This window comes from Chrysemys picta, chromosome 3, assembly GCF_011386835.1.
Source record: "Chrysemys picta bellii isolate R12L10 chromosome 3, ASM1138683v2, whole genome shotgun sequence".
NCBI classification, from domain to species: Eukaryota; Metazoa; Chordata; order Testudines; family Emydidae; genus Chrysemys; species Chrysemys picta.
The window spans coordinates 145971751-145993994 of NC_088793.1; the positions used below are offsets into that span (position 1 = coordinate 145971751).

The window sequence follows — 22244 nt, forward strand, 5'->3', positions numbered from 1 at the left end:
AGAATAAAACTTTAGAGTGAAAAGTAGAAGCATGAAGCATGTTCACAAGATAGTGTGGTTATGCAGTCACTCAGAATGCACTGTTTTAATTCAGAAGTAGATTAATTCAAAATGTTTCCTCTTCCAATCAGCAAATGTTAGTGTTTGACTCCTATTTCTCAACCTACAAAACATGCTATGGCACTTCAAGGGCTGTATGTGTTGTCCTATGCCTAATAATTAGAAGTATGCTTCATCAGAATGATTTCCACCTGCCCGTTTACAGCATAGGGCAAAGGCACTATTGAGCGATGCGGTCTACTTTACTTTTTTTACTTTGACTTCAATTTTATGGTATCAAGAAAAACTCTTGCCAAAATTGCAAAGTATTTTATATCCTTAATATAGACAAAAATATTAAGTGTTGGAAAATATTTTTGATGTGCTGTGAATTGAATCATCATTTTCATTTTTCTTTCCACTGTAATAACTCAGCATTAAAAAACTATTTTATTTTTCAAAAATCGATTACAACTGCAGCGAGAGGTTAATTGCGTTGTCATCATTTGTTGGCAGAATTCAGATGTAAGATTGAAAATATCAATTCATATGGCCAAACTGTATGAGGAGATTTAAACCCAAAGGTGCATTTAAAATAACAGTGGAAACAATTATTTTGGTGAAGTTCTATGGCCTGTGTTTTATACAGAAGGTCAGACTAGATGATCTAGTTTCCCTCTGGCTTTGGAATCTCTTAATCTACTGTGTTCTTTTTTAAAAACAAGAAAAAGTTACCAAGCAATAAGAATGACAGTTTTTTATTTTGCCAAAATGTAACAGCATTTACATTTACTGAAGTGATTAAATAAACACCTGCTTTCTGTTTTTTTCCTATACAATGGTTATATTTATTGTAATATTTTCTTTATATGCATAACAAACAATAGTAAAAGGTCTGTCCATTATACTAGGTGTCTTTCATTCCTGTTAATTGGAAAGGGCCAAAGTTGTATTTATCACAATAAATTGTGTTGATTAATGACCATTATATTTTTTTGCTTCTTGATTAAAACCTTATATGATCTGATCAAGTGTTTGCAGACAACTTACTACAGTAAATTATGTGTTTTTTCTTTTGTAGGTTATGTGTAAGGGGAGATTAATGGAGTATTTTTCATTATCTGTGGTTACTGAATTTAAGGGCTAGCTCAATGTCTTTTCAAAAGAAGGTGGACAACAAATAGGTCCTGCAAAACAGCTTATTTATTAACAGCTGAGGTTTCTGAGTATTCAGGAAGCAAATCAATAGTCTACTTATGTTGCTGTCCCAGGGAGAAAGGATTTGAAAGTGGTAAAGGACCACTGACTCAATATATATCACCAGAACGATAATAGAGGACGAACTATTGCAGGAAGGCCAACAACTAGGTCATCTTCACTAAGGCCAACTGGTATCACTGAGAGAGAGAAAGATATCTCAGAACACATATGAGATAGTGAGCTATGTAATCAACTGGTTTGAGCAGAAGGGCATGAAAGAAAGGGATTCTCAGGCTTTCGTGTAAATTCTGAGCAACTAATCTTAACGTTTCATCTGTTTTCAAACTATGTTCATGAATTATGTAGCCTTTAAGTAAACACAGAATGCTTTTAATATGTTATATGTCGAATCTTTTGTTTTTATTCTTAACTAGAATCCAAGCATTTCGCACTCTCCAAGAAGCTCTCAAGTGTAACTATGAACACTGGCAGATTTGGGAGAATTACCTTGTTACCAGTACAGACATTGGAGAGTTTTCAGAAGCAATTAAAGCTTATCACCGGCTCATGGATTTACAAGAAAAGTACAAAGATGTGCAGGTGGGATGGATTTCTTTTTATGCTTTTTACATGTTCATATACATTCATTTTTCTTGTAGAAATTATTTGCATCATTATCAAGTACATTTCAATAATAATAGCATACTTTACAATGAAAGTATACTTCATTATGAGACTTTGATTGTAAAGAGAAATAATTTAAATTGGAGAAGAGACCAAAACAATACCCTGAATTCCAACATCCCCAGGCTTTGGGGAAGAATAAATTTAGAGTTTGCTGGTCAGGTCCATCCCTAAATTGAACTGTTGGGGATTATTTCATTTTTCATACACTCTTATGTATCTCACTGTAAACATTAATACAGATTGTTTTAGACCTTACAGCTGTAGTAAGGTTATGATTTTCCTCCATAAATTTGAAAATGTATATCTTATACAACCAAACCTTTACAAATGAATTAAATTTCACGTACTGAAAAATATGTAATTGCAGTATTAAATCTACATAATCCAATACTATGAAAATGTAATGGATGAACTTCATATGCCTTTCACTGTAGTAAATGAAGGCTAATATTTGTTTTTATGTATTAGATGTGCTTTATATCCCTGGCAAACCTTGAGTTTGATCAGGAGATGTAAGGAATACACTGTACTATGACTGTCAAAGGCATCTCGCTTGCTCTTTTTCTTTTTCAGTTTACTTTTTACCAAGAATGCTCAAGTATTAGTGTTAATCACTTGTATAAAAACCACCACAACCAAGTCAGCCTGTTGTTCCATATGAGCAAAATCAATCAAATTTGAGATAGTTAAAATTGAAAAGGGTTTAAAGCTCTCTAGTGTATTTCAATCACAAATCAATGTCTGTGGAACATCAGTAGTTTTCCATGTGGTAAGGATTAGTCTATTGGCAGCTACAATGCTGTCATTAGGAAGGAATCATGTTTATTCATGGGGACACAGTGTAGATTTTTCTGGTTAGGAAGTGCCTTTTTGAATTACTGATTCAAATAATAGTTATGTTACACAATGCACTCCAGAAATGATTCTAATATCATTTTAGTTGGTCAGATTGTCGTTAGCCTACAAGAAGTAAAATAACGTGAACAAATTTGCCTTTTCTGCTGTGACAGTTCACGTATTCTGAGCTAGTATGTGCTCCTTTCATCATCAAGGGTGTTCTTTTAGGATTTTTTATTGGATATTCAGTTAAGCTTTTTGCATATTGCTTAGAATAATTTTCCTCTTTTGTTGCATAATTCTCCTTTCTGTTCTATTTTTCCATACAGTTTTTAATCACACACTTTGTTTAGGACTGTATTGATGTTAAATGTCCTGAGTTTTTGTTCAAGATGTCCCAGTAGAGATGGACCTTAAAAAGCCTTCCAAGTTTCTGCATGTTCTCTTTAATATAGCTATATGCAATTTGAGGGATTTTGATACATGGTTATGAATAAGCCCAAAATCTGATTAAGGATTCCAGGAAGGCTTGTATTAATAATTGTTTAGGGAGGAACAGAATACTCTAGTAGCTAACAATGAATAGATAAAACTAAACAGTTAAGTTATGGTTCTTAGATGAAACTCAGCCTGTTCAATATTTCCAGAAAGTCAATGCCCTAGACTATCTACCATCCCACCTTGCAGCCTGACATCAGCATTCGTTCTTTTCCTTCCCTCTGACACTTCAACTCCCCTGCAATGGATTAGCAGCATACCTGATAATAGACACCTAAGTAAACCATACACATGGCTAAGTAGAAATTGGTGTGTCTATCACATGCCTCTTTCCGTGCCAGTGCAACTTGATCTTCTTGCTAGATATATTCAGCAGCTCTGATATTATTTTATTAACTGCTGTACTAGTTGACATGTCAAGAAAGAGAGGGGGAAGAACATAAAAACTTTGGTTAAATCAGTATTAGGTAACAACCTAAACTAGGAGGGTGGATATACAAATAGTGCCCAACACATTAACAGTACAAACCCTTATGACCCATAAATAAAAAATTACCCATGCTCTGCTTCATAGCCCATTGTTCTAGGATCCTCTGATACAAAACTAAATGTACCAAATTAGTAGTGTATAATGGAAGTAATTTAGAATATCCCTGGTTTTGTATGCTGTGGTCAGATTCTTAATATTATTTCACCATAGTATTCAAAGATGTTTTTAAACTAATACAATTTTATTAACTCTGTAAAGGAGTTTGTAATTGAATTATAATATGTTTTCTATTTGTATGTTAGGTCATTGCTTTTCTGTTTTGGATTTGTGACCACAAAATGTAATTGTGGGAAATTATGGTTCTGAGTTTATTCTAGTTATCTAATGATATCACAGACCCCTTCATGGCAGGAAATATGATATTGTGTAGGATATTGTGAAGTTGAATGTATACACATACGGATGCTACAGGCAAAATTCTAAAGGGAAAAATATTAATAATCAGTCCCATATATAAAATAAAAATGATCTGAGGAAAAAACTGAGATGTGTCCCATTAACAATAATTGATCTTTGCATGGATCACGTGTCTAAGCTAACACTCTGGACTTTTTATAGTGATGTTATTAAATAGATATATTGTTAAAAGTGAACAACACTGTCTTTCATATGTAAGAAAACTCCCTCTCTTTCTCCTTAGCCTACAGATCCTTCTCAGCTTTGTGATATGAACACTTACATTTACAATGTCTACATTTTAAAGCATGTTAATCAGAAAAAAGTGGTTGGAACATATTGATGAGAGAGACTGTGAAATCTGCATGATTGCTACCCAGACTATAACTTCTCTGTGTCTAAAAGGAGGACTTCAGTCACTAGGCCTGTCAATCTTGGCACCTAGATATTAGATGGTTGAAGAAAAAATATTGAAGGAGAGACTCTGGCACCTTTTTAGAAGCCAATTGGCAAGTTTTTTAGGTTCGTGCCTGTATGTGAGTACAGTTTAGCCCAGGAGTCAGCAACCTTTCAGAAGTGGTGTGCCGAGTCTTCATTTATTCACTCTAATTTAAGGTTTCGCGTACCAGTAATACATTTTAACATTTTTAGAAGGGCTCTTTCTATAAGTCTATAATATATAACTAAACTATTGTTGTATGTGAAGTAAATAAGGTTTTTTTAAATGTTTAAGAAGCTTAATTTAAAATTAAATTAAAATGCAGAGCCCCTCACACCAGTGGCCAGGACCCGGGCAGTGTGAGTGCCACTGAAAATCAGCTCGCGTGCCGCCTTCGGCACACATGCCATAGATTGCCTACCCCTGGTTTAGCCAATAATTAAGTCACAATTTACCAGGAAAAAAAAAGACCTGGGCCAGAATCTCAGCTGGTGTAAACTGTCTTTACACCAGCTGAGAATCTGCCTCCCTCCAATGATTTAACCTCTGGTGTGTATGGGAATGTTATCCGAGGGACTTCCAAAAGTGTTAATCACATAACTTTTTACAGAATGCAGATCACTGAAGCCAAGCAGTCGGTGTTTATCTGTAATGTTAACATGCTGAGGATAACAAAGACACTAGATGCTCCATTGATTGTTGGGATGTTTTGCAACATCGCTTTCAGAATCAAAGCTACATACTGTACTGTCTGTGAATGTGAATTCACTGTGCGCGGCTTAATGTGAATACAGGATCCCACACAGGAAACAGCATAGAGTGAAGGTTCCTACTGCCTCTTCCCATTATGTATTATCCTCATTCAACTGGCTCATGCTGCTAGAATGTTTTGTAATAAGAGGCAGAAGCAAAAGCTTTTTGTGCTTGTATTTCTGTAAGGACACTTTCCAACAGGGATTTTGAATGAGGAGGTGGGGGATTAACATTTTCAAGACACACCTGTGCTCTCAAGCTGTTCATTAATGATCACTTCCTTGATTTTAAGCTTTAATTTGGAAAGTATTTGCAATGAGTGTATTTACAGAGAGCTGCCTTACAGAGTGCTGACTTATCGTGAGAGGCCTGTTATCTGAAGGTTCTTTTCTCACTTGAGCTCTGTCAGCTTTGATTAGCATCAGTGCAGCTTTTGAACATGTTTTCACTAGTTTGAATTTTTATATGAAAAGAGCTGTTGTACAACATAGTAATTGTGAAATGAGGTAAACTAACATCAGTTAAGATGTTTTAGGGTAGTTTTTTTTTCTTGTGTTTTTGTTTTGTTTTTAATAAATTAGTGTGGGTCAAAAAAATAGATATGAGAAAGGAGGAGGAATCCTGGTATAGTGGAGCACTGTTAAACACACAGATGCTTTGTACAGTGGTCATATGAGGCATAGCTTATTAAACAGACATAAGAAAATAAAAGCTGTTGCTTGCACAGGATCCTTTTTAACTTAACATCTATTGAATGTGGTGGAGTATTAGTGGATATGGCAATTTAACTTCTCTCAGAGGACATTTAAATAAAAGTTTAACCATTAAAATTGTGTTCTGAAAGTAGAAAGTTGTGTCTTGATTGCTAATCCTGTTTTGGTGTTTAGATGTAATTAGCTTGCAATTCTAACAAAAACATTTTTAACAGGCAATATAACCAAGACATGGTTATGATTTAGCCCCTTTTCAAGTAGAACCTATACTTTAATGTATTATTTATCTGTTTTATACTATTGAGTATGATATAGTAATAGAATATAGTGTTTTTACATTACAATATAGTTTAGTAGACCTATTTTGTAATATCACTCATTTTAAATTTACTGTGCTACCGACCAGGAATTTGAAATACATAATTGAGAATCACTTGATTGCTGTTGGTTTTGACCAAACAGTGTAATCCAATTATACTGTTGAGAAAAATATTTGTAATAGAAACATTTAGCTGTTTCATGAAAAATAAATGTTTTTTGTTGGCTAGCTTAAAGTAAAATTGTTTGGAATGTGTAATATTATTGATGCTTATAAATACAACAGTTATTATGAATAGCACAGAATGTGTTAAACTTATTGTTTTTAATATCCTGTACCCATCTCCATTTTTAAGGGTTCTAAGCTTTTCATATTTTTAGCATGATAGTGGTACATCAGTGAATCATTCTGAGTAGTCATAAATGTAGCTTTCTTGCAGGATTAATATCCTCTATCCTAACCACAATAAGGATTTTATTATCTAAGAAGTATCTTATTGTTAGGTAATGCCAATTAGCATTATTTCTTTGATATTTATTCTCAATGATTTATTAATACTATACAAGGAAAAAAACTAAGTTAAAGAATGTTATTAAAGGTTGCAATGCCAAGCAGTCAGAAAATACCAAAATTAAGGTTGTCTACGCAACACCTCCCCCAACCCCACCCTTTTTTCCTACCTGTCTCCCAGCCTCAGTCTTCATCCTGGTCTACTCTCTCCACCTCCCTAATCCGACTCTTGACCCATCTACATTCAAATGAGGCAGCACCCCAGGTGTCACACTCCTTGGTGTCTCAGCCCAGCAGGGTGGCGTTAGCAGCACCTCCTCTCAACTCCTGTGCCTGCCCTCAGCCCAGCCTATAGCATCCAAGAGCTATAAATGCAGAGAAATTCCTGCTCAGCCCTAGGCTGGAGTATGCTCAGTGCGACAGAATCTTCAGGGAATTAAGCTGCAAAGCTCTAGTAAGTCTCCACTGAGCATATGCAAATGTTGATTTTTCAAAGATTTATAACTTGGACAAATTTCCAGGTTTCCACAGGTTGGACAAAAGACACATCCCTGACACGAAGATCATCCCCTGCCAAATTTCAAATCCCTGCTCCAAAGCATGGAGACAGTAGAGATTCTCAAAGTAAAGTTTGCCAGAAATTTTTAACATGAGCATAACAATGTATTTTCCCCTAACTTTGTTCTTGGAAATGGCTGCCCTGAATTTGTTGAAATTTTCCAGTAAATTCAGCCTGAGGCAGACACCTAGCTTGGAAAATTTCAGCCAAAATGGTAAAAGTTCAGTTAAGTTCCAAGTACTTGAAAACAGGGTCTTATAATGAGACGTGTCAGGCAACCATAATAATAGGTGGTGCTCCAGCTCCCACTTATAATCTAAAATTGTATTTCTCACATGCAGCATCCTGCTCCTGGACTATTCCTAAAGCCCCCCTTCACACCAGCTTTTTTGGGAAAGCACAAAATTTCCACCACTGCTCACTGGAGGGAGGACAGATGCCTCCTGCATACTTGCTCCACCCATAAAACTCCTTTGCAGAAAGTCTAGATGAGGTTTAAATGGGTGAACTTCACTCATAATATACTTTTTGGTATCCCACATAATTGTATAAGAACATTTTTGTAAGCTTATTTTGCCATCTTTGTGTTGTAAAGTCTTTGTAATTTACTAAATTATCAGTGACTATATACTGGAGTCCAAATGTTACAGAGATATCAAAAGACAAAACTTGTTAGTGTTTATCAGAATATAAATGAAAGCTCTCTCTGACTGCTTTCTAAGGTGCTGAATATTCTGGTCAGGGCAGTGGTGGATGGAATGGCTGATCGCAATGGAGAGATGGCAACGGGGTTGAAGGGGAAATTGCAGGAGCTGTTTGGCAGAGTGACTTCAAGAGTGACAGGTGATGCGGAAATCTGGAGACTGTATGCAAAACTCTGTGGAAATGGACACAGTGATAACCCTGAAGATACTGAAAAGGTAAATGTTGAGGTTATGTTTTGTTTTTGTTTTCTAAAATGTGAGTTTGTTATAGCAGTAGAAGGCTGTTATCCTCTAGTGGACCAGCTACTGTAGCAAGATACAACACACACACTTTGCCACTGTTCCTGCATTTTGCTGCAGGCATTCTATCTTTTTGGGGTTTTTTTCTCCACATATATATTTTCTTTAGGGGGGAGGAAGATTTTTAAATTTTCCATCAGTTTGTTTTTTTAAATATGCATAATTCTATCATTCTAAACTTGGATATTAATCTTCTTCAAAAGAAGAAATTTCCTATTACAGCATCTGTTGGTTACACTAGGTTCATATTTTGAAGGTTTTCTTTGCAACCATAATGGCTAGAGATTTAATTTTAACTCAAAGCTTAGATTCTGGCGATAAGGCTGCAACCTCCAGAAAACAGTGGCTCACTGAGTCATCATAAGTTACCAAACTCAATTCTGGGATCATAGTGTGGAAGCATATTTAGGGCTTGTCTACATTGCAGTAATTCAGAAACAGCTAATCCTGAAGTACTCCATGTGGACACATTCCAGAATAAGAATGCCTTGTTTCTATGTAGCTTAAAGTGGGTTTACTTCCTCCATTTAATTCTTAATCTGTTGAAGTGTCAAGGCCTATGTACAGTTCTCTGTCCTAATAGAATATTAGCCTCTAATCCTCATGTCGTCCCCTTTCCCTCAGCCTCTCAGATCACAAATTGAGGCTAGAGTGATTGCATTTCCAAAATAACTGCTACACAACTGGAGCCCTTACTTTGTTATTCATGCTGGATGGTGCTTTACAATTTGATATTAAGTTTCCAAAATTCACATACCCATGTACACTCCCAAAATAGCTCTGGGTTATCAGATCTTCACTGAACCTGAAAATCTAAAATGTCAGCATTCAGTATGTTTTTTCTAATGGCACTCCTTGGCCAGGGCAGAAATATCAGGCACGAAGATTGCTCAATATTCTGTGATAAGTACGTGATGCAGATTGTTGGGCTTGTGGTTCACACATCCATGGTGACGTACTTCTAGTCACTTTGTCCTTCCTTATTCTGTTCTCGTCAAACTCTCCACTGTGGACTTGCATGCTTTAGCCCTCACTTACTTTTCCTCTGACTTTGATTTGTCTGATTCTCCCTCTCTCCTTTACATTTATAGATGAACAATGAAAATGATTTTGCCCTTTTTGCATTCAGAAGCACAGAAGTTGCAATATCATGTAATGCATCCCTAAATACTAATGAGACACAAAAAGTAACTCAGAGCTTGTCTACGCTATAAATGTAGTCATGTCAGGGAGCCAGGTTACATCATGGTCTTCCCCTAACCCAGTTATAAATGTGGTTTCACTATGTAGAGGAGACAGGACTTTAACTATGTGTCATAACCAGACTGGTTATGAAACATGGTTAAAATCTAGTCTACCGTGCAAATTGGAACCATATTTGTAAAAGTTAGGGTACCCTTTTGTCAGTTCCCTGACATGGCTGTATTTTAGTGTAGAGGGAGCATGAAAGAGAACTGAGAAATTAAAGTCTCTACAGGCACAACTTGAATTAATTTACAGTATCAATTTATAAAACTTTTATTGTACAAAATTTGAAAGGTCACTAGTAAGCATTTCATCTCCTCGCTGCCAAGAAGGTTTTCCTGTGCCTATTGGGCATTAAATCAAAGTAGCTGTCTATTGCAGTTTTTCAAAACCCATATAGTGTGAAAGAAGCAAAGAACTTGAATAGAATATAAAATAATGTTTGCAGTTTTTATAGCATCATAGATGATAAAGATGGGAAAAGGCCTGTTAGATCATTCTGTCCCTCTCCCTGCAAATGCACATCTGTCCCCTTTGAACACAACACTAGAAAATGTTCTAGTTGAGGTTTAAAAGACTCAAGCAATGATGCTTCCAGCAGTTCCCTTGGGAGAATACTCCACAGCCTCATACATCTGGCTGCTGTTAAGATTTTCCTGGTATTCAGACTAAATTTTTCCTTTCCTAATTTTATCTCTCTATTCTGGTCATGGCTGGTGTCCAAAATAGTTGCTGAGGTGGCAGGTAATAATCCACCACACTCTCCTTCATGTTAATCAGTGTTTCAAAGTGAAATATAGGGACACTGGTAAGGAAACATATTTTGGGGGAAGAACATGGTTGATGGGGAAGTGGGAAGTAAAAGATGCCAGTCCTGTACTTTCAGAATGAAAAACTCGGACACCTTTTATAGCAAATGGTGGTATTTATCCCTCAGTCACTCGTTCATTGTTCTCTCCTACTCCCAACCTCCACCCCTCTGATCTAGCTTTCAACCCAGCAAGGTGCGCGCACACACACACACGCACACACACACACCCTACTCACAACCTCCGATTAAACTCTCCATGGCTCAGTACCCTCTCTCTCCAAATACATCCAGGCTCAGAAAACACACACACACATGCACAACCCTCCAGCCTCAGATCTTTTCCCCTTCCTGCCTGACACCCACGTACTCAACCCCTATTTGTTGCTGGGTCTGGTAAATGAGATGTCAGCAAGGAAGCATTTGCAGGCAGCCCTATACACTGCCTCTCTGGGACTAACCCCACAGAAACCTGTATTCCCCATTGTGTGCCTCCCCTATCTACTACCTGTTCTCTTCTTGTTAACCCTTTACAGGGATTTTACAGCTAACTGGCTAGCTGGGTGTCCATCAAAGGGAGCTACTCCTGCCCCCCTCCCACTTCATGTATCACAATTCTGTTTTCCAGATAGTGAAGATGTTGAATATGACCAGATCCTTGTAGTACAGCACTGGATTCCTATTCCCCAATTTATTTTCCCATTTGTCTGGCAAGAAATGGTCTTCATAAACTCATAGTGATCAGTGGTTCTGTTACAACTTAGATATTTTCTTTCCCTTTATTTGTTCCATTATTATACTAAGGACAAAAATTGTATTGAAAGGGTGGTTATTGCCTTTCATTTATACATTTGTTTAATAAACTGGTATCTCATTTGTTTTTCATTACAAGTTTCCTGCTTATGAAAATTCTTCCTTGATTACTGTTTACATTCATTTTCTATACTTCTGTTTGGTTTTGGGAATAAATGCAGTATCAAAGCAATAACTCAGTCTGAGAAAAATAATATTGGGTAATATTTTTGGAAAAAAGCCTTGTAGTATTTAACTATATATTCCTTAGGTTCAGAACGGCTTCAAAATATTAAATATAGGTGTTTTTCCTTTTGGATATGCTTTTAATTATTTTGACCTGGCAAACATGGGTCACGTCCATCAGTCTAGACAAATTTTTAAAAAATAAAAATGATCTTCAGACACGTGTTATTGTATGTGCCTGACATCCTTGAGAGGCAATATCAGTGAACATCTGTGTTACAGCTGGTGCTAATGGTTGCAGAGAAGGGAGCCCTTCTAACTCTCAGAAAATCCATCATATTAAAGTTATGTTCAGTTTTTTGGGAGCAGTGTTTAATATGTGCATAAAGCTAAACTGGAATTCTTTTATAATTTTGCATTAATTGATTGTTTTGCAGTCACTACAGTATCTCACCAAGGCACATAAATGTGAAATGCAATCAGCAGATTGGGAGAAAGATATTTCGTCTTTTAAAGAATTGGTGAAAGGAGCCATAGAGCTTGCCCGTGGTATGTTCGCCCTGAAACATTACATTTTATATTATTCATAAAGAATATAGAGAGTACTTAAGAAACTCACTAACAAAATATGTTTTTACTTATCCTCAGATATTGGAACTGATATGGCATCTATTATTTGGGATATAATCTTGTTATTGCATGTGAAAAGTTGTCTGGGTGAGGTGAGATGGAGTTCCTGAGTACAAGATGAGGCGTATTTAAAAGGCCTGTGAGCCAGCAAACACTGTGAGCAGCACACAGTAGAGATCCCTGGAAGTTCCTGAGAAAGTACTGAGAGAAAATGATTCCTGTTTCAACCGTGAAAAGGGAGAGCACACTGGGGGAGAAATATTGTAGTGGTACTCTTCAAAGCCTCCCACAAAATAAGCTCAGCTGACTTGAGATACAGATTGAGAGGCAATTCTCAGTAGACTGTGTAGCTCTGGACTCTGATAGATTCTTCGGTCTTGGATCCTTCTCAGTGAGATTCAGATAGATATACCACCTATGATCTCTGTACTACTTGGCTTCCCTTCATTGGGGCTCAGATGTTCTTCTAGAGACCTTGGTCTTAATTAAGGGGAGAGGGGAGGAAATAAGTGATAGTTCTCTGCCAAGCCCACCCACCCACAATGCCAAAATGAGATGCTGCTCAGAGTAGATTGTGCAAATCTTCATAATATACTTCCTTTTCTTACTTCACAGCTGAAAGCATGAAAGATGTTAATGGTGAAATTTAAAGGACCAGTCTACTTGAAGGAAATTAGCACCAGTGTAACTACACTGAGGTATAGTGTAGTATAGTATACACTGGTGCAAACTCCTAATATAGTTTCTCTGCACTTGTGTAAAGTAGGGCTTAGACAACTTCATCCAGCAACAAACAGCAGTTCAGATCACTGGGAGAAACCAAGAATGCAAAATTAGGCTGAGCCACAAAGAAAGACCCCTTCTCACCAACTACTCCTTGACACAATGGATAAGCCAGTAGTGGACAAACAAGACAGTAATAAGAGATTTGGCAATTAGAAAGAGTAATAAGAATAGCACAGGGAAACATCTGTTAAGGAGGATTAGGACCTTGTGCGGAAGCTAAATTATTTCTTCATGCCATTTTTCAACACTTGAGGATGTTGGGCAGATGCTTGCACTATATTTACTCTTTCTTCTTTGAGTGATGGTCCCTATTGTATCCACTAAGGTTATACATAGGGCCCTCCCAAATTCACAGCCATGAAAAACACGTCACGGACCATGAAATCTGGTCTTTTGTGTACTTTTACCCTATGCTATACAGATTTCACGAGGGAGACCAGCATTTCTTAAATTGGGGGTCCTGACCCAAAAGAGGGTTGGGGGTGGTGGTATTGCCACCCTTACTTCTGCGCTGCCTTCAGAACTGGTGTCCAGAGAGTGGTGGCTGCTGCCAGGTGCCCAGCTCTGAAGACCGCACGGCTGCCAGTAACAGCGCAGAAGAAAGGGAGGGAATAGCATACCATGCCACCCTTACTTCCGCGACGCTGCTTTCAGAGTTGGATCACAACCCCTACAGTTATAACACAATGAAATTTCAGATTTAAATATCTGAAATCTTGAAATTTACAATTTTTAAAATCCTACGACCATTAAATTGACCAAAATGGACCATGAATTTAGTAGGGGTCTAGTTATATGCATGCGGCATGCATCCGGAGCCAAAGATTTTGAAAATAGTAGTGTCCGTTCGTCCGCGCACACCCCCTTGCTCCACCTCAGGGTTTCGTCCAAGGCAATAAAGGGCGGGGCTGACCAATGGCACCCTCAATTCTTTCTCACCACCGCATGGTCCAAGTCAGAGTCTCTACTGTTCTCTCCTGTCTTGTGACACGTTTTCTAAAAATACAGAAACAAGACTGTTTTTACCCTTGTATATAGTTAGTATTTTTGTTGTTTTGGTAGTAATTTTTAGTGTTGTAGTAGTAGTAGCAGTTTTTAGGAATTAAGGACTTTGGATGCCATTTTGTCGGTCTCCCGCTTCACTCCACCCCCCCACCCCCCTCAGGACGCACGCCCGGGTATTAGATTATGTCAAAGACGCCAGGGTCAAGATCTGCACCTCCTGCCTTTGCTCGTTCTCACTCAGTGGTGACAATCACCAACGCTACCTTTACTGCTTGGGGGAAGCCCCACATCACATCGAGGTGCAGTATCTGCTTCTCCTTCCCAAGCCATATACAGGAAGGCTGGGCTCCCTACCTCAAGAAGCATCTCATGGAGGTCACCGTCAGGCCACAGTCAGATCCAGGCTGAGGAACCTGCCCTGTACATTGGTCTGAGCAATCAAAGATAATGCCTTCTACCGTGGCGCTCCAGCCTAATTCCGCTGGTACCAGTGCTATGGACCCCGTGCTGTGGTCTAGTCGTGATGCAAGAAAGCCTTTGCATAAGCATGACGGTAAGTCTTCCTCAAGGCCCAAGAAGGACACTGCATCCTCTACAAGTTTCAGACATGGAAAAGCAGCGTGTTCCAAGGTTCACAAACACGACACGAAGTTGCACAAAACACTGGACCCGCTGTACCCCTTCCGCTTATGCCTTCCGGATCAGCACCACCAAAGTTGAGGGAACCTTCAGTTCCAAGACAATCTTTTGTTCTGGCTTTGGTTCTGACTACAGAGCATGTGCTGCTGACAATGGAGAGTCTCAAGTCAGCACCCGGACCTCATGAACTCTTTGCCTTGAAAGAGGTGAAGTCTCCACATCTCCCAGTGCACTCACCCCCTAAGAGAATCCACCTCTCCTGCTTTGGACTTACCTTTTTTGGGTTATGTTCCTGACCACTCCCCTACGACTTATACGGTTCAGATGGCACTGCCATTCGAATAAGTTTCTGACTTCTTGGCATCGGAGGATTCAGACAGAACGCACAATCCACCTCTCCTGTACCATCGTGATGACTATCGAAAGTTCCTGCCGTCTCAATGGCAATACTCTTTCCTCAGCACAGGAGTCTTTGGTATCCTGCTACATGGGGCCCTCTGCAGCAACCGCCAGATCTGCCTGGTTGGCCAAACTGGGAGTGTTGGCCCCAGTATCCGCCTTCGGAGCCTTCTCAATCCACCTGAGAGGAGTCCCTCATCTGATACCAGAGAAATTTCTCAGACTCCATTTTGTATCCCTGGCTTTCATTTTAAATAAGCATGAGTCACTCTGCCATTACAAGCTATAGGTCATATAGCACTAAAAATAGAATTGGCGGGAAAACCAAAGTAGGGGAAAGGTCAGCAAATTATAACTCTGAAGAAAACAACGGTTGCAGGCTAAAAATAGAACTGACAGTTTGGAATGTTTGGAATGTTAGCATGCGTCCAAGAAAGATCTGATCAATATTAGCAGAAGTGTCTAGAAAGTTCTGATAGTATAAAAGTTCATGTGTCAGCGGGCAGAAGCCGGAGGGGGTTAGGAACTGACAGTAAAAAAGAACCAGCAGCAGAAAGCAGCACTAGAGGGAGTCCTGTCCTGCCACTGGAATGCAGAGACATAGACTGGGATGCATAGGGAGGAGAGAAGAGAATGGTAGCAAAGAAGCAAATGAGAAGGCAGCAGCAGCAGAGGGAGTCTTGTGACTGAAGCAAAGTTATCAGACAGAATAGGCTTGTCAGTTAAAGTTATAGTCATACTGTCGGATGGCATGGTGTTAGTGTGTACTTTTGTCGGTGGTAATAAAGATGTGTGTGTGTGTGTGTGTGTGTGTGTGTTGATTGTGGAGGGAATGTTTATATGTATGACCTAAAGAACTGTTATCAGTTGCTGTCAGGAACCTACAGCAGACTGTCCATCTGAAGCAGGGCGCAGCCACTTTGGATAATTTCAAACTGCAAGGCAATATGGTTTGGGGTGCTCTTTCACTTGTTATAACAGATTTGTGTTTTTATCACATTAATATTGTTACTGTGTTAGGGATTGTTTGCACCAATTAAAAGGTGCCTTGTTTTGGAAAAGAATACTACTTGTAGCTGTCCGTCATTTATCGGAAGGCTGTGTCTGTATCCTCCAGGTAGTTCCTTAGCCACCCTGGAGACCTGTACCTTAGGAGAATAGATTGGTGATAGGTGAGCTGTTTTTGGGGTAGAAAATTGGCAAGCCAGCCAGGAGGAGCTTAAGGAAAGAAGACGATTGACACAAGACAGTAGTGGTTATTTTCTGCATGGTCGTGACGGCCAAGAAATAGTGATCAGGACCGCTAAATTATCCCGAGTGGTCATGACAACCAAGAAATAGTGGTTGGGACTTCTAGTGGTCCTGTGAACATTTTCTCTTGTACATTCAGTAGCTAGATTCGTCTTTGTCTGTGATTTACGATATAGGATTACAGACCAGTGGGTCTGGGAGGTGAAGGACCATAGACACAATCCCACAAGCAAGAAGGTAGAAACTAGGGTCGCAATCTATGTTCCTGCCATAGTCTGTGAGTTACACTAGGGAACTTAGGACTCCAGTATTATTACCTTGCTATGTGTGTCTAATAACATCTAAATGACAGCAAAGAAAGGAGAATCAAGTACTATTAAGGGTATGCTATTAGGAAAAGGGTTGGAGAATTTTGTTTTAACATATGGGAATGGTCCCTGGAAGCCTGGTGCTTTTATTGGACCTAAGGCATATGAGCAGTTATGTAGGCAATGGGAGCTCCAAAGAAAAAGGCTGGTTTACAAATGGTAGCAATGGTTTTAGAAACAAAAGTACAGGAGTTAGTTGAGGAAAATGGGGAAAGACCTATACCTTAGGAGAATAGGCTATCTTAAAAGCAGAAGTTGATATTCTGAGAACAGAGGCTGACACTTTAAGAGATACTACTTTAATGCAGGAAGCTCATGTTGCAGCCACACAGAAGGAATGAGCTGATTCAAAGGTAGAGGCTGAAATTCTGAGAACCACTGTGCTGGTATAGTCTACCCAGATGGATATGTTGCAGAAGGAATTGAATAATTAAGGAATACAGAAGTAAGAGGATTCAGAAAGGTTGGGAGATTCCCTAGATCAGAATCAGCAGCTCCAGCAGCAACTGGATTATTGTTTTAGGGAGAAGGCTCAGCTTGAGGCTGAGAATTCCACACTGCAAGTGAATACTTTAAAGGATGTGCTGCAGATTGAAAAGCTGTAGCACACTTGTGATAAGCAACGGCAGAAAATTAAGATATTAAAGGAGCAAGATTGTTGCTTCAGGGAAAAGCATACTGCCACACTGGCAGCGGTAGCTGTAGTTCTGGAGTCTCAGGACCAGCAGACCGTGACTGACCATGCGCATGGCCAGAAGAAGATGGCTTGCTTGCAGAGGGAGATGCAGGCTTTGCAGGTGGTTAATAATGTGGCTCAGGGAAGTGATGCTGGGATGAGCATTGAGAAAGCTATGCTCATAAGTTTGAAGGAAAGGAACAAGGTTAGCCCTGGTATTAGTCCAGAGAAGTTTTCTGAATTCCCCTATGGAGGTAAAGTGGTGAAGTCTTTCTTTCCAGGAGGGATGTGCTTTCCTGAAAAGAAACAACAGTTAAAAGCTGAAGGGACATTGGTTTTGGAATTAGGCATGGCAATGGAAGTAGCGGTGGCATCTAATAATTCAGGTGCTGCTGTTGATAATGTAGGAAAGCTGTATGTAAAATACAAAAGGAAGGATGGCCACTGCTGAGAAAGAAGATTGAAAAGGTATCAGTAGTGACCTTTTCTAATAGTGGTCTTCAGGGAAAAAGAGGACCAGCAAGGTAGACAGAATGGGGGAAAATGAAATAAAAAGGAAGGCCAAGGTAGAAATTTTAGTAGGAGACAGTGGAGACCCTCTGACTGAGGAGTTTAGTTTGGAAGTGGCTATTGCAATATGAGAGAAGGGACCAAATTGACAGATGGCATACTGCAGAGCTGTTCAGAAAACTAGCGGACTAGGCGGGAGCTGTACCCACATCTCCCCCGCCTTCCAAAAGTTCACTATAGGGAAGCCAGGTGCTCCCAATCTCCCCAGTTTCAGCACAAGATCCTGCTGGTTTAGGGGCACATTTAGATCGGGTTACCTGGGGAAGACATGCCATTTAATAAGGGAGCATTCAGACAAGATATGCTGATACACAGGTGCCACTTATTCATTAATTAAGTACTAAGAAATAAGACTTGTTTGTATCCCCAGTAACAGTAAAAAAAATTACAGGGAGTCATAGTAGAACACCAGAGCACAAATAATGCAGCTGTTTGGTCTGAAAAGCAGACAGAAAAACTTGGAGATTAAACAATTGATTTTAGACCACTTAACAAGGTGACACCTATCACTGCCCCAGTAGTGGCAAAGTACCTGGAGGTCATGGCATCCATAGCTGGAGGAGCTCCGTAGCTTACAGTGATTCTTCCCAATTGAAGCAATGGAAAAGAGTTATTAATGTGTATAACTGTTTAGAAATAAGATTACCTAGTAACTAGGGATGTCAAGCAATTTAAAAAATTAATCGCGATTAATCACATTGTTAAACAATAATAGAATACCATTTATTTAAATATTTTTGATGTTTTCTACATTTTCAAATATATGATTTCAATTACAACACAGAATACAAAGTGTACAATGCTCACTTTATATTTATTTTTTATTACAAGTATTTGCACTGTAAAAAAAACAAAAGAAATAGTATTTTTCAATTCACCTAATACAAGTAGTGTAGTGCAATCTCTTTATCATGAAAGTTAAATTTAAAAATGTAGAATTATGTAAAAAAAAAAAAAAACACCCTGCATTCAAAAATAAAGTTTTACCACCCACCTCCTGCACAAAGTGGTGAAGTCTTTGTGTTCAGAACTCCTCAGTTCTTTCATCAGGGAACTCTACAAGCATTCTCGTAAGTGTCAGAAGACTAATGGTCCCATCCTCCTGGTTTGCCCATGCAGTCTGCAACACCACACACTCAATCTTCGCATAAGCGGTATTTGAGTGCATCTAGAGAGCCGTCAACTGCCTTGCATCCTATCATACATACAACTTCCCCCTTTGGGGGACATCTAGCACTCTTTTTACCAGCTCGGAATGCAATAACAATAGACAAGTGGGTCTTGGATGTCATTCGACATGGCTATATGATCGAGTTCATGATGCTACCTCATCCACATGCCTCATCCCGTCCTGCTTCCAGGACCACTCTCATGACAGTATGCTCACCCTAGAGGTAGACTCCCTACTGCAAAGGGGATTGATAGAGCCTGTTCCTATGGCATTTCAAGGTGCAGGGTTCCATTCCACTTATTTCCTGGTGCCCAAGAAGAAGGGAGGATGGAGACCACTCTTAGATCTCTGTCGTCTCAGCCACTTCATACGTAAACCAAAGTTTCATATGGCAACCTTTGTAGCCATTATACTCTCAATAGAAAGAGAGATGTGGTTTATGGATCTTGATATGCAAGACGCTTGTTTCCATTGAGATATCCATCCTACCCACAGACAGTTCTTGAGATTTACGGTAGGCCCAAGACACTTCAGAGTTATACAGTTCGGACTCACCACTGCTCCACAGGTCTTCACTGTTGTCAAGGGGCTCTTATATTTCCCTTATCTCAATAACTGGATGCTACAGTGTGATCCAGACAAGAAGTTCAAGCCTCGACCTCTTTGCTGCTCCTACTCCTTTCCTCCCTGGGGTGAGCGTATCCCACGCAGTCCATATAGTACATCAGGGCACATAATGATGTGGTCTAGGCACATGGCTACATACCAGAGGATAGATTTCAGGCCTTGCAAGCACTGATTACCACAGTGGCCACCAGTACTTCTGTTCCAGCCAGAGCTTGCCTGTCCCTTCTTGGCCATGTGGCAGCATGCATGTACGTCACTGCCTTCACTCATCTCCGCTTCTGATGCCTACAGCTGTTGCTCAAGAGAGCCTATTATCCCACGCACCATTCCATGGACCTCTTACTAACAGTTTCCCCTGAGGTTCTCTGTTCCCTTCGATGGTGGATGGATCCAGCTCAGGTTTTCACCGGGATACCCTTTTTCCATCTTCTCCAAGCATGATGATCATCACAGATGCATTGCTCAACGGCTGGGGTGCCCACATAAGCAAACTCATGACACAAGGAACTTAAACTGCTCTTTGCATGGTAAGGACAGCATGTCATGCATTTCTCCCATCCATTCACTCCTGTGATGTCATTCTTATCATGTCAGACAACAATACCACCATTTACTACATAAACAAAAAAGGGGACACGAGGTCACCAGCGCTTTGTGCAGAAGCAGTTCATCTCTGGGACTGATACCTTACCCACAAGATCCTGTTGTCAGCGGCCTGTCTTCTGGGGACTCAGAACATGATTGCAGACTCTCTCAGCAGGAAATTTGTGGCCGACCATGAATGGGAGTTACACAACTTTGTGATTGCCATCATTTTCGACTGCTGGAGGACTCTGACCAGAGGCCTCTTTGCCTCCAGCACCAATAGCAAATACATCCAGTACTGCTCCTGGGGAGGGCTCGGCACCCTTTCCCAAGGCAATGCCCTAATTATCCACTGGTCGTACCAGATCAGTAATGCCTTTCCTCCCCTACCACTCCTGCTGTGTATCCTATACGAGATCAGATGGGGGAGTGGGGGAACTACGGTCATCTTGATCGCCCTGTTCTGGCCTCACCAATTCTGGTTTTCCCTTCTTTTCTGCGTGTCTACATGTCCCCTGCTTCCGCTCCCAGCTTTTCTGGAACTGCTCATGCAGCATAACGGCAGGATCAGACATCCCAATCCGCACACCCTTCACCTGAGAGCTTGGTTTTTGGATGGGCATCTTCGTTAGAATGGGAATGTTCGTTGGCAGTACAGTATGTCCTCTCAAGTAGCAGGAAAGAGTCCACAAGGCAGTCCTATTGGGCCAAGTGGAATCATTTCACCTCCTGGGCCCAGCAGAAGTGTCTTGCCCCTGAAGCCATGGGCATTCCTCTTCTCTTGGACTATCTCCTGTCCCTGAAGGAGTCAGGACTCACTCTCAACTCTGTCAATATGCTGTGACGTTATGAGTGTAATATAATATTTCATTGGAAGGTGACAGGGCCAGAAAGAGTTAATTAACTCACAGACTGACCTGACCTATGGGTGAACCTTAAGGACTGGTTAGGAAGATATGTAAATGAATAGAGCTTTGAAATGCAAGTCTGCATTGTTAGAGATCTCAAGGGTAGATGTTTGCTCAGGTCTTGTGATGTAAGCAAACAAGTCTTGTCTATTGCTATAACTTTAATTCAAAGATCAAAAAAGGAATATTAACATTTATGATACTTGAGTGAAATAGTATTATTGTCTATATGTCTCTTTGAAGGTTGTGGTAACCTGTATCTGAACTGTTTAATGGATAAATTATCCTGTGCCATGATGTTTAGAAGAAGGAAAGTTGAGCCTATTGTTTTCTCAGGCCAAAAGGCTGCTGGAAGTGTATAAAAACCTTGGGACACGATCCTTCTGCATCACAGATCTGCTTTGGGTTTCAAGAGGGGGAAACCTTAAGCCACAAGGATTGAGATCCCCAGTCATTGACTGGAGCCACCCTGAATATGGACATTGGACTATAACCTATAGACTATATCTAAAACGACTTTTGGCAACTACAAGCTCACCTCTGCTATGTGTCTGAACCTCAAGAATTGAATTCAAGTCTGTATGTATATTGATCTTTTAATCAACACACTCTCTCTTTTCTTGTTTAATACATTTTAGCTTAGTTAATAAGAATTGACTATAGCGTGTATTTTGGGTAAGATTTAAGTTATAATTGGACCTGGGTTGTGGCTGATCCTTTTGGGATTGGAAGAATCTTTTCTTTTATATGATGAGATAAGATTTTCAGTAATCATCATCATATCTGACAGGTGTGCTGGACGGAGGCCTGAGGCTGGGCACTTTAAGGGAACTGTGTTGTTTGGACTTCTGAGTAACCAATGAGGTACGATAGAAGCTACTTTGTGCTGGGTTGGTAAATCTAAGTATTAGAATAACCACCAGCTTTTGGGGGTTTGTCTGCCCCGTTTTGTTTGCAGTTCACCCTGATTGAGTGACCTCAGTTGGCTCCCACGGGCAGCATCGTCAAAGATGCACATAGCAGAAATTAGTGCTTTCCACCCCCATTTGGAAAGGCACTCTGTCTTTACACACCCCTTGACTACAAAGTTTCGG

At 39.8% G+C, this 22244-nt stretch overlaps 1 protein-coding gene across 9 annotated transcripts in view; it reads left to right on the forward strand.

Moving 5' to 3' along the window:
* TTC27 (tetratricopeptide repeat domain 27) overlaps window positions 1-22244 on the forward strand; it is a 172748-nt gene that overhangs the window by 144743 nt on the left and 5761 nt on the right. For 6 of the 9 annotated variants that reach the window (XM_005296273.5, XM_065589208.1, XM_005296274.5 and 3 more), the window contains 3 exons: window positions 1674-1839; window positions 8223-8420; window positions 11973-12084. In XM_005296273.5, coding sequence (XP_005296330.2) covers window positions 1674-1839; window positions 8223-8420; window positions 11973-12084 — 476 coding nt within the window. Of the gene's footprint in view, window positions 1-1673; window positions 1840-8222; window positions 8421-11972; window positions 12085-21393; window positions 21528-21565; window positions 21763-22244 lie in introns of those variants that run through there. The other 3 variants (XM_065589207.1, XM_065589205.1, XM_065589206.1) reach the window with 3 other exon arrangements.